The 13,250-nt window shown below is 39.9% G+C and overlaps 1 protein-coding gene across 4 annotated transcripts in view; it reads left to right on the plus strand.

The window, feature by feature from the left end:
* The window catches only part of LOC126249058 (uncharacterized), a 177,743-nt gene that overhangs the window by 133,586 nt on the left and 30,907 nt on the right, over positions 1–13,250 (plus strand). For all 4 annotated transcript variants that reach the window (XM_049950699.1, XM_049950700.1, XM_049950698.1 and 1 more), the window contains one exon: positions 5,794–5,917. In XM_049950699.1, coding sequence (XP_049806656.1) covers positions 5,794–5,917 — 124 coding nt within the window. The remainder of the gene's footprint in view (positions 1–5,793; positions 5,918–13,250) is intronic.

A 13,250-nucleotide genomic window follows, 5' to 3' on the forward strand; every position in this document is an offset into this window, starting at 1 on the left:
CTGCTAAGAATGTATGAGCGATCATGGATGAGATTCAGGGAGAGTGAGTACAATTATATCTCTTTTCTCACATTTTCTCCATTTTAACCACATTCGCCTCTATTTTCATATGGCCACTGATAAACTTGTCGTTGAATGCCCCTAACCCACAAAGACACACATTCTTGGATGGGACTTCTTGCAGGCATCACAAGCAGTTGAAGACTGTGGAAGATTGAAACTCCAAATTAATAAAGCTATTCCAACAAGCATACATAACAAAGAATTCTCTGTGCAGTTGTTTGCCACTGAAAATGTTGTTATCCTGCCTTCATCAATGAGATGCATTCCAACCACCAATCTAGGTGCTCAGTTGAACTATGAAGCTTTTGTTGATTACAAAAAGCTAGTCAGGCTCATAAAAGAAATCCAAATGCCCGCAATGATCGTAAGCATTGTAGTCAAGGAGAGCATTAAATCACTAATTGTCATAAGCAGCCACAACTAATCCCTCAAGGTACATGTGAAAGAACAGCTGAACCAGTCTGGGAAGGGCGGCTCATTGCAGTTAATAAAGGATCGTGCTCTGCTATCACTGCAGGCAACACAACGGAGGAACCTGTTAATGAACTGCCAATGGGATCTGGCTTGACTGAGGAACAATGTCAGTGAGTTTTAGCTGTTCTACACCAGTTATCATGCTTTCAGATCTGAAGTGGAAAAAAGACAGACCAAGCAGCCCAAGGTAAAACACCGTATCAACAGTAGGGATCATCCACCAACTAGCCAAGAGTCCATGGTCCTCTCTTATGAACTTTGCGAAGAAGAAGGATGGCACGGTGTTCCTGTTTTGACTACTGGCCATTGAACAAAATCGTGAAGAAAGATGTGTACCCACTGCCATTCGTTGATTACACCCTAGATTGCCTGAAAGGAGCAAAGTGTTTCTCAACTATGGACATGCAGGAGAGCTAACAACAGATCGAGATTGATGAAGCTGACTGGGAAAAAGGCTGCCTTCATAGCTTCTTATGGCCTCTATGAGTCCAAAGTTATTTGATTTGGACAACCTGTTGACACCTGAAATGGAAAATGTGTTTCCTATCTGGATGACACTGTAGTTTTTCCAAGACATTTGAAGAACATCTCAGCTGCCTGACAACCATGTTGAAGTGTGTTCAAATCACAGCTCCAATTGAATCCCAAAAAGTGACCCTTCACCATCCAAGAAATAAAAATCTTGGGGCACCAAGTTAATGTTGAGTCCATCCCGATCCAGAGACAATAAGAGCAGTCACAGATTTGGTGACTTCTTGGTATATTTATGATGTGAGGTACTACCAGCAATTCATAAAGGATTTTTGCACCAAGGCACATACATTGCAAAAAACTACTGCAGAGAGATGCCAAATTTTTGTGGATTGAGTTGCAAGTAAGATCATTCCTTGTTCTCAAGAAGGTTCCACCATCATCTTCAGTCTTAGCACTGTATGATGAGACTGCCGAGATAGAACTGCATAATAATGTTTAGCAATTATGGGACAGGGGCAGTTCTGGTACAAATTCAGGAAGGTTTTGTAAAGGTAATAGCTTATGCTTTCAGAGTACTGTCCAAGTCTGAGGTCAACTACTCTACTACTAAGAAAGAGTACATTGCAGTTGTGTGGACCATCAACCGTTTCTGGACATATTTATTTGGCAAACCATTCACAATTGTTATGGACCATGCGATGCCACTATCTGAATGTACTGTAATATTTTTAGACCATGCGACATCAGACGTCTGGAAAGTGGCTATCGCATGTAATAAGCCTGAATAGCTTTAGTTCAAACTACTACACAGAATTACTGAATAAATATTGGCTATGGCATACAAGAAATCAAATGTTAAATGAATTCTGATTTTCATTAACAAAAATAACCTCTTTGAAGTGACTGAACAGATTGCACTAACTGATGTACGTTAATCACGCCTAAAAGGCGAACAACATTTACGTAACACAATATACACACACACACACATGATAAACACTTGAACTTGCTGTAAGTTAGATTGATGTACACCAACTGTCAGTAATGATTTTAATGTTACTGAATTTGCATTGTACTGATGATACAATGAGTACTGTGGTGGCAATAAATTCTTTAATTGAATAATCAATGAACACTATAGAACTGATGGTTACTAGAGACATTAAAAACATTACTTTAGAATCATTTTGTTCTAATGAAACTGAATGAGTTTTTACGTTGATAATGTACTGAAAAGCCACCACATCGAGTTGAAGTGTAATTAATGTGGCATAGTACATGGTGTCTTCTGTCAGTTGTATAATCCGGCGTTAAGTGATGGATTTGGGATAATCGTGAACTATTTTCTGTAAATAATTGATGACACTCATGGAATGCACTTTGAATCACAAACTTGTTATTTCACTCAGACATTACACTTTAGAGAACTTGACTTGATAAATACATAAACTGGTTCGCTACGGATAAATCCACTTGTTATGGCGGCGGTATAAAATGCACTGTTCATAAAAACACCGTCGTACGATAACTACTAGTTCGTTGCTTGTGCTTGCGTGAGCTCATCAATGGATCTCATATGGTAGTAAGATCACATTGCAACATAAGCTGCAGACACTGGTCACTTCTTTCCTTGCTGCTGGTTGCTGCAGTCCGTCGTAAATCACGCAGACTTCCACAAGGCGTGCCATGTGCTTTTTGAGTGGGAACAGCAACTATATTGCTCACAACCTGTCTCCGTCGAAATGTTGCATCCTGCAAGCCTTATTGTCCATTTGACTTGCTGACACACCATAAATCCAGTTCGTGTTTGTTGTAAGCTCACTTTTAACTGTCTATAAGCAACATTACCGTACCGTGCTTAAACCTTCACATTCGCGCCGTGTAATCTCTGTTCTGCATCTGAACAGTTCCAGAACACATCTCTCTCTACTGCCAAATTGACGCACCAACCTGTATTGTCCGCGTTCTCGGGGATTTCCCTCACATTTAAACATTAATTTACACTACGCCAAGTTCTCTATTTACAAATGGACATACCATAACATTACCATATTCAATTACAGTCATTTGATATTTTTTACCATATGTAATAATATTATCCTAGTTTCATGCTTCTTTATTTCGTCGTCCGGGCGCAGCACTATTCAGATAATGTCTTACTCGTAGCGCTATTTCATTTGACTGCCACCAGGTGGAAGCACCTGTGCTTTTGTTTGCGCAACTATCCAGCAGATGGCATGAGCGTTCACTTATTCAACTGCTGCGCCTTTGCTACGCTTCGTCGTGGCATTACAACCACCATTCTCTATACTGGCTCACTAGGCAAAAGGATCCGTTGGATCGACTGATGAGATGGCATGGAGGGTTCAGAAGTATGATGTTACAGTGATATACGAAAGCAGATGCAAATGCAAGGATGCCAACTGCATTTCAAGGGATCCATTGGTGGAACACAGCAGCAAGGATGAAATCTCAGTCGTCTCTGCACTAAATGACATAGCTGCTGAACAGAGGGAAGATCCAGCATTGTTGAACACTATAGAAGCCTCAGAGAAAGAGGAACTGACCAGAAGAGAATTTCAGTTAATAAACGGAGCATTGCATAAGAGGAACTAGTGCTTGTCACATGAGCTCATCTATGGCTGGGTATCACGGCCAGGTTTCAGCCGATCTGTTAGTCACTGTGTGAGGCACTGTAAGCAATGCCCCCAATGGAAGCACATGCCGCATTTACCTGGCGCTGTAAGCAATGCCCCCAATGGAAGCACATGCCGCATTTACCTGGCGCTGTAAGCAATGCCACCAATGGAAGCACATGCCGCATTTACCTCTGAGGCTTCTCATACAAATCTTGCCTGTAGCAGCACCATTCCATTGAATTGGAATTGACCTTTTGAGGTCCTGAAGTCAACAAATGGGAATTGACTACCTCATGTGCTGCACTGCCACCAAAGCTGATCTGACTGCTTAAGCTCCAGAAATTACAAGGTTCCCCGTATAGACATAATTCTAAAGCGTGAAGCAATTTGATGATCTATGATAGTGGAAAAGTTTTTCTGTCAAGACAAGTATCAGAGGTAATTTGATATTGTGGCATAAACCACAAGATAACTGCCTACCATCCACATATGAATGGCCTCGTAGATTGCTTTAATAAGACGTTGGCAGATACGCTCTTGTGTACATTGATGTCAAACGGGGAGACTGGGCTACAGTACTGCTCTTCATGTCATTTGCATATAATGCAGCAAAGCAAGATGTTGCAGTCTTCACATCATTCTTTCTACTCCACAGTCATGGCGCTGAAACAACAATGGGTACACTGTTCCCATTTCATCTGGACAATACTCAGGATGACTACATGAAACATCTCATCACCAGGATTAAGCAAGCAAAATGGCTGGCTTGCATACACACTGTGGATGCCCATGAGGGCTAGGAGCACTAGAGGCTAGAATGCCAAGCACTGGCCAGTGAGCTACAGCCCAGGATATTTTTTACGCTTTTGCAGAAAGTGGGACTATCAGAAAAGTTACTAAAGTGTTACTTTGGGCCATGTCATAGCCTACGTCGCTTGTCAGTTGTCACATACGATGTAAAGGATTATGACCCTTCATCAAGAAGACAAAAGCTCAAAGACATTGTCCGTGTCCTCCATATGAAGCCACACTGCAGTACCGAGGTGCAGATTGACAATGGGTGCTTTCAATTCAAGGAAACTGAAGACACTCTAGGCGACCACAAAGCTTTGACCAGAGGAGCTACTTTCGATGGTCATCATCACGAAGAGGATGTGACAACATATAGAACACAAGTATCCACCAGCACTTTGATACAGAGGACGTTTGACAACATCTAGATCCAGGGTGCTGCAGTCGACTCCAATGAGAACTTCTGAAACAGCGGATTACTGTTTCTCCAGCAGAGGGAGCAATGCTATGAGCTGTGCTGCATGTGTGGCGTAGCGGTTAGCATCACTAACTGGTGTGCTAAGGGTCACCAGTTCAAACCAAACCACAAGCAGTTATTTGTTATTTAGTATTTACCATTTATGGAATGTTCTTGAATTTTGTTATGGTTTTTATGTTCTTCTGTTCTGGGATTTTCAGTGTTTGTATAAATTGCCACATGCTCAATTGAGTAATTTAGTTCTGTTCTGCTTGTATGTTGGTGTTCATAATAAATTTGCTTTCAGTGCTAAGTACTGTACTTCATTGATGACCCTACTTTGGATATGGATGTGATTGTGGGAACAATATGAAGATATTAGTATGCCTATGTATACAGTAGTTCGAGGTGCCCCTAATAGTTTTGTGACTGCTCTCACTGATGCACCAACTAAGTGGGAACTGATAATGGGCCTTGATTGAACTATGTAAGGTCAAACATGACCATAGATCAGCACAGCATCACAACAATTACAGATGTAATAGTGTCTCAGGACTTTCATAGGGGTGTTATACTGAAATGGGAAAATAAAAGGTGGTGTCAGTCTGTTACAGGTAAAAAAATGGATTCTGTAAGTGAAATATTTGTATCTGGGTGTTCATATTGTTGCCCAACCTCTGTGTATATTATGAGAATATGAAAATATAGTTTATTTTTTGTAGGTTCTCTATTTCTATTGTCTCAGGTGAGCTGCTAAATTTATGAATTTTGCTAAATTCTTTAGGATACAATACTTATAGGATCAGGTATTACATATACTTACTTCAATTACAACATATACTTACTTCAATTTAAAAGGACTCAATCTTTATTTTTTTGCTGTTAAATTCCCAGGTCCAGTTTCAGTAAACAGGATACATGATGTCCCAGATCAAGAAAAATCTTGGTACTCTTCGACTCATCATCCAGTTCGTGGGGTCTCGTCTGAATGTATTGAGTCACAGCATGATCGTGAATGGTATGAAGTATTATTTGTAATTAAAACCAGTAATATCATAGTTCATTAACAGTGATGCAATTTTTTCATCAGATTTCATCCCCTCCTCCCTCAGATGGCATGCGGCCATTCAACAGTCTTTTATGTAAAACAGTAAGATGTATCAGTTCATTATGAGATACATAATATGTGTGTCAAGTCAGGAATCAAACCTGGTCTTGTAACGCTGGTCTTTAGCACTTTGACCAAGAAGTACTTGGGAAGCTGTGTTTTATTTGCATTTTTTATTTGGTCAAATAAATTGTAGAAAAAGTGCCGGCTATTAATTCTCTGTATCTGTGAAATGTTTTTCATATTTTTCTTGTAGCTTAAGCCTGAAATTCCTGTTTTGCCAGACTGCTCCTCCACCTCCTCCTGATACGATGAGGCTTTGATGTAATGAACTCTGAGTACCTGAATTGAAGTGATAGAAATCAAATGGCATTGACTATTATTGGCGGCATTGTGGCCACAACTGCCTTTAGGTAATAGATAGCTCGACATTTTATGTGGTTAATAATGTTCTTGTTGTTGCTGTTGTTGTTATCACCTCAGACTGAAGACTGGTCTGATGCAGCTCTCCGTGCTACACTATCCTGTGCAAGCTTTTTCAACTCGGACTAACTACTGCAACCTACATCCTTCTGTACCAACTTACTGTCTTTATCTCTTGTGTTTATGATTTTTATCTGCCACATTTCCCTCCAATACTAAATTGGTGATTCCTTGATTTCTCAGAATGTGTCCTATCAACCAGTCCCTTCTTTTAGTCAAGTTGTGCCACAAATTTCCTGTTTCCCCAGTTCTGTTTAGTACCTCCTCGTTGATGTTGTGGTCTTCAGTTCAGGGACTGGTTTGATGCAGCTCTCCATTCTACTCTATCCTGTGCAAGCTTCTTCATCTCCCAGTACCTACTGCAGCCTACATCCTTCTGAATCTGTTTAGAGTATTCATCTCTTGGTCTCCCTTCACGATTTTTACCCTCCACGCTGCCCTCCAATACTAAACTGGTGATCCCTTGATGCCTCAGAATTTGTCCTACCAACCAATCCCTTCTTCTAGTCAAGTTGTGCCACAAACTTCTCTTCTCCCCAATCCTATTCAGTACTTCCTCATTAGTTATGTGATCTACCCATCTAATCTTCAGCATTCCTCTGTAGCACCACATTTCGAAATCTTCTATTCTCTTCTTGTCCAAACTATTTATCGTCCATGTTTCACTTCCATACATGGCTACACTCCATACAAATACTTTCAGAAACGACTTCATGACACTTAAATCTATACTCGAGGTTAACAAATTTCTCTTTTTCAGGAACTCTTTCCTTGCCATTGCCAGTCTACATTTTAAATACTCTCTACTTCGACCATCATCAGTTATTTTGCTCCCCAAATAGCAAAACTCGTTTAATACTTCAAGCGTCTCATTTCCTAATCTAATTCCCTCAGCATCACCCGATTTAATTCGACTACATTCCATTATCCCCATTTTGTTTTTCTTGATGTTCAGCTTATATCCTCCTTTCAAGACACTGTACATTCCTTTCAGCTGCCCTTCCAGGTCCTTTGCTGTCTCTGACAGAATTACAATGTCATCGCAAACCTCAAAGTTTTTATTTCTTCTCCATAGATTTTAATTCCTACTCCGAATTTTTCTTTTGTTTCCTTTACTGCTTGCTCTATATACAGATTGAATAACATTGGGGAGAGGCTACAACCCTGTCTCACTCCCTTCCCAACCACTGCTTACCTTTCATGCCCCTCGACTCTTATAACTGCCATCTGGTTTCTGTACAAATCGTAAATAGCCTTTCCCTCCCTGTATTTGACCCCTGCCACCTTCAGAATTTGAAAGTGAATATTCCAGTCAACATTGTCAAAAGCTTTCTCTAAGTCTACAAATGCTAGAAATGGTTTGCCTTTCCTTAATCTATTTTCTAAGATATGTCGTAGGGTCAGTATTGCCTCACGTGTTCCAACATATCTACGGAATCCAAACTGATCTTCCCCAAGGTCGGCTTCTACCAGTTTTTCCATTCGTCTGTAAAGAATTTGTGTTACTATTTTGCAGCCGTGACTTATTAAACTGATAGTTTGGTAATTTTCACATCTGTCAACACCTGCTTTCTTTGGAATTGGAATTATTATAGTCTTCGTGAAGTCTGAGGGTATTTCGCCTGTCTTATACATCTTGCTCACTAAATTGTAGAGTTTTGTTAGGCCTGGCTCTCCCAAGGCTGTCAGTAGTTCTAATGGAATGTTGTCTACTCCCAGGGCCTTGTTTCGACTTAGGTCTTTCAGTGCTCTGTCAAACTCTTCACGCAGTATTGTATGTCCTATTTCATCTTCATCTACATTCTCTTCCATTTCCATAATATTGTCCTCGAGAACATCGCCCTTGTATAGACCGTCTATAAACTTCCACGTTTCTGCTTTCCCTTCTTTGCTTAGAACTGGGTTTCCATCTGAGCTCTTGATATTCATGCAAGTGGTTCTCTTTTCTCCAAAGGCCTCTTTAATTTTCCTGTAGGCAGTATCTATCTTACCCCTAGTGATATGCGCCTCTACATCCTTACATTTGTCCTCTACCTACTCACATAATGTACCCATCTAAACTTTATCATTCTTCTGTAGCACCACATTTCAAAAGCTTCTATTCTTTTCTTGTCTAAACAGCTTATTACCCATGTTTCACTTCCATACATGGCTACACTCCAGACAAACACCTACAGAAAAGACTTCCTAACTCTTGAATCTGTATCCAATGTTACCAAATTTCTCTTCTTCAGAAATACTTTTCTTGTCATTGCCAGTCTACATTTTATATCCTCTGTACTTTAGCTGTCATCAGTTATTTTGCTGGCCAAATAGCAAAACTCATCTACTACTTTTAATGTCTTGTTTCCTAATCTAATTCCCTCAGCATCACCTAATTTAATTTGACTACATCCCATTATTCTTGTTTTGCTTTTGTTGATTTTCATCTTATATCCTCCTTTCAAGGTGTTGTCCATTCCGTTCAACTGCCCTTGCAAGTGCTGTCTCCGACAGAATTACAATGTCATCGGCAAACCTCAAAGTCTTTATTTCTTCTCCCTGAACTTTAATTCCTACTCCAAATTTTTCTTTGGTTTCCTTTACTGCTTGATCATTCTACACATTGAATAATGTCAGTGACAGGCTACAACCCTGTCTCACTGCATTCTCAACCACTGCTTCCCTTCCATGCCTGTTGACCCATATAACTGCTGTCTGGTTTCTGTACAAATTGTAAAATGTCTTTTACTCCCTGTATTTTACCCCTGCTACATTCTGAGGTTATTTTGCCTGTCTCATGCATCTTGCACACCATATGGAATAGTTTTGTTATGGGTAAGTCTATCAGTAATTCTGATGGAATGTTTACTCCATGGGCCTTGTTTTCTTTTACACCTTTAAGAGCTTTTCAAATTCTTCTTGGAATATCATGTCTCCCATCTCATCTTCATCTACATCCTCTTCCTGTTCTACAACATTGCCTTCAAGTTCATCTCCCATATATAGACCCTCTATATATTCCTTCCATTTTTCAGCTTGCTCTTCTTTGCTTAGTATTGGTTTTCCAACTGAGCTCTTGATATTCATATAGCTGCTTCCCTTTTCTTCTTTAATTTTCATGTAGGCAGTATCTATCTTTCGCCTAGCAAAATTTTCTTCTAAACCTTTACAGTTAACCTCTAGCCATTGCTCCTTAGCCATTTTGCACTTCCTGTCAATCTCATTTTTTAGGCATTTCTATCCGCTTTTGCCTGCTTCATTTGCTGTCTTTTGATATTTCTCCTTTAAGCAATTGAATGCAATATATCCTGTGATAGGCCTTGTCTTTTTACCTATTTGATCCTCTGCTGCCTTCACTATTTCTTCTGTCAAGGCTACCCATTCATCTTCTGCTGTATTTCTTTTCCTTTTACTAGTCAGTCATTGCCTAATACTCCCTCTGAAACTCTCAGCAACCGCTGGTTCTTTCAACTTATTTCCTATCTTCTTGCAATTTCTTCAGTTTTAATCTGCAGTTCACAATCAAAAAATTATGGTCAGAGTCCACATGTGGCCCTGGAAATGTCTTATAGTTTGAAATCTGGTTCCACATCCTCTGTCTTATTTTATATAATCAGTCCGAAACCAGTTGGCATCTCAAGGTCTCTTCCACATATACAGCCTTCTTTCGTGGTTCTTAATGATAATTAAATTGTGCTCTGTGCAAAATTTTGCCAGGGTGGCTTCATCTCATATTCCTTTCCTCCAGTCTACATTCGCCTGCAATTTTTCCTTTTCTTTGTTTTCCTGCTGTTGAATTCCAGTCCTCCATCACAGTTTAATTTTCATCTCCCTCAACTATTTGAATAAATTTTTTTTATTTCATCTTACATTTCCTCAATTGCTACATCACTTGCGGAGCTAGTTCGCCTGCAAACCTGTACTGCTGTGATGGGTATGGGCTTAGTGTCTATCTTGGCTACAGTAACATGTTCACTATGCTGTACATAGTAGCTTATCCACATTCCTGTTTTCTTATTCTTTATTAGACCAACTCCTGCATTACCCCTATTTGATTTTGTATTTATAACGCTGTATTCACCTGACCAGAAGTCCTGTTCCTCCTGCCACCGAACGTGACTATTCCCACTATATCTGACTTCATCCTCTCTATTTCCCTTCTTATATTTTCTAAACTACCTACCTGATTAAGGGATCTAACATTCCATGATCCAACCTGTAGAATGCCAGTTTTGTTTCTCTGATGTTGACATGTTCCTGAGTGGTCCCTATTTGGAGATTCAAATGGAGGACTACTTTACCTCCAGAGTATTTTATCCAAAAGGATTCCATCATCATGTAACCATACATTAGAGCTGCATGCCCTCAGGAAAAATTAGAGTTGTAATTTCCCCTTGCTTTCAGCTCTTCGCAATACCGGCATAGCATGGCCTTTTGGTTGATTTTACAAGGCCAGATTAGCCAGTCAACCCGACTATGGCTCCTACAATAATTGAACCGAGCGAGGTGGCGCAGTGGTAAGACACTGGACTCGCATTCGGGAGGACGACGGTTCAATCCCGCGTCCGGCCATCCTGATTTAGGTTTTCCGTGATTTCCCTAAATCACTCCAGGCAAATGCCGGGATGGTTCCTCTGAAAGGGCACGGCCGACTTCCTTCCCCATCCTTCCCTACTCCGATGAGACCGATGACCACGCTGTCTGGTCTCCTTCCCCAAACCAACCAACCAACCAATAATTGAAAATTCAAGTGCCCTTCTTCAGGAGCCACACATTTGTCTGGCCTCTCACCAGAGGTGTTTGCACCTATGGTATGGCTATCTGTATTGTTGAGGCACACGTGCATCTGTAATCTATAGCATCCGTAATCTCAAGTGCAATTACATGTAACATTTTAGCAAGTGTTAACTTTGCTTTGGCTAGCTAAATTTGATGGTGACCAGAAAGCTGTTAATACTAGCTAGTGTCATTCAGTTTCCTGTGATTCTGCAACTCCAACTCCCAGTTGTTTGGGTTGGCAGTCAGGGTGTAGTAACATCCAGTGAAACAAGGGGACAAGCTGTCTTCAGCATATTAACAGAACATATATAATGTGTCAGAATGTAGTTGTTGATGTTAAAAGAGAGAAGTCAGAAAGGGAGGGGAGATTTTTAAAATTATCTGCAGTTATTACTTAAAACAAGGGAGAAACTGTGTACTGGAGATTTTTGTGTTGTAACAATTTCAGCACCTCAGCATAACCCTGACTGTCATATGACAGTTTGAATTGCAGAACTCCTTGATATGTCTTAGAGACATTGCAATGTGACATTACATCAAGCATATTTCTATTTCAAAACCACAGAATGTGAAGAAGTTTGAGAAGATTTCTGAATTATGGAAGATTATGAGAGGAGAAAGAATCATGAATTTGAGAAGATGATTGGTTTCAGCTTGGCATTAGATTTACCTGTTCACCAGAATGCACAGCAGATGACTATGTATCTTAAACTGTGGTGGTATTTTCTCCATCTGGTGAGTGCTATAAATGACAAGAATTTGGTTCTTGTGCCATGGTATGTTAATGTTTGGTGGGGTAAAGGAAAGTTATCAGATTGGTGATAAGATGATCTCTTATCTGTCCATTCCCACAGGCATGTTTCAACTGTTCAGCAGAAATATAGCTTGGAGAAGACCATGAACAAAATATAAGAGTAACAAAACATGTAACCAAGTGATGTGGCTCAGTGTTTAGCACACTGGGCTCACATTTTGAAGGAGTGAGGTTTAAATGGGGACAGTTTAAGTAATCCTGATTTAGATTTTATGTGGAAAATGCTGGGATGTTTCATTTCTAAGGATATGACTTATTTCCTGCTTCATTCTTGCCCTAAATGACCTCGTGCTCTATCTCTAATGATTTCTGTCAGTGGGATGTTGAGCCCGAAACTTCCTTCTTTCATTTATCAGAATATGAACTGCAGTTGTTCCTACAAAGGTTTACAGATTCTGTAGATGGAAGATGCAAAAGCAGAAAGTTGCAGAAGCAGAAATGTCTATGTTGAAGGCTATGGAAGCAAGTAGAAATCCAGTGATATGTAATTGCACTTGTAGGTGTGAATCTGCTAACCAATCTGTTGTCTTCAAACCAAAGGTAGGGCATATTGCACATGGTGTTCCTGAATTTCCTGCTGTCTCACAGCAAACAATAATGACAGTGCCACCATTATCATCTTCTGCAATGAAAGCAGCTCTGTCTCCTCTTTCTCTGCAGATTGAGGTGGTGTATGAACGATTGGAACACATCTACCTGAGTGTTGATTAGAAATGTAACTTCACGTGGAAGGTATCCAGCTATACCTTCTAATCTATTTCTCTTCATCCTTATGTTTGACAAAACAAAGAAACAAGAAAAGATAAACTTTGGAAGTAATTAGCTTCCATAATATAGTGGAACTGGGCTTCATTTGAAGGAACTGATCAGCCCATAGAAGTGTGTGCTTGTGAATTAATACTGAGAAATAGTTCACTTTTAATTGTAAATATATATAAATCTACACTGGCCAATTTTGAATTGTTTCTGAGGAATTTGGATTCCTTACTATACTATCTGTGAGACAGCAGCGGGCAGTTAATAGTCTGTGGTGACTTCTGTGCAGATTTTCTGAAGTATTCTGATAGGAAAAATGATCTGGAAACCTTATTTGAATTCTGCAATATGATCTCAATAATCAACTTTCCAACACTGGTGGATAAAGACAGTAGGACCCTAAGTGATAATGTTTTCTCTGGTGAAGCT

Source organism: Schistocerca nitens, chromosome 3 (genome assembly GCF_023898315.1).
Source record: "Schistocerca nitens isolate TAMUIC-IGC-003100 chromosome 3, iqSchNite1.1, whole genome shotgun sequence".
In the NCBI taxonomy this organism is placed as follows: domain Eukaryota; kingdom Metazoa; phylum Arthropoda; class Insecta; order Orthoptera; family Acrididae; genus Schistocerca; species Schistocerca nitens.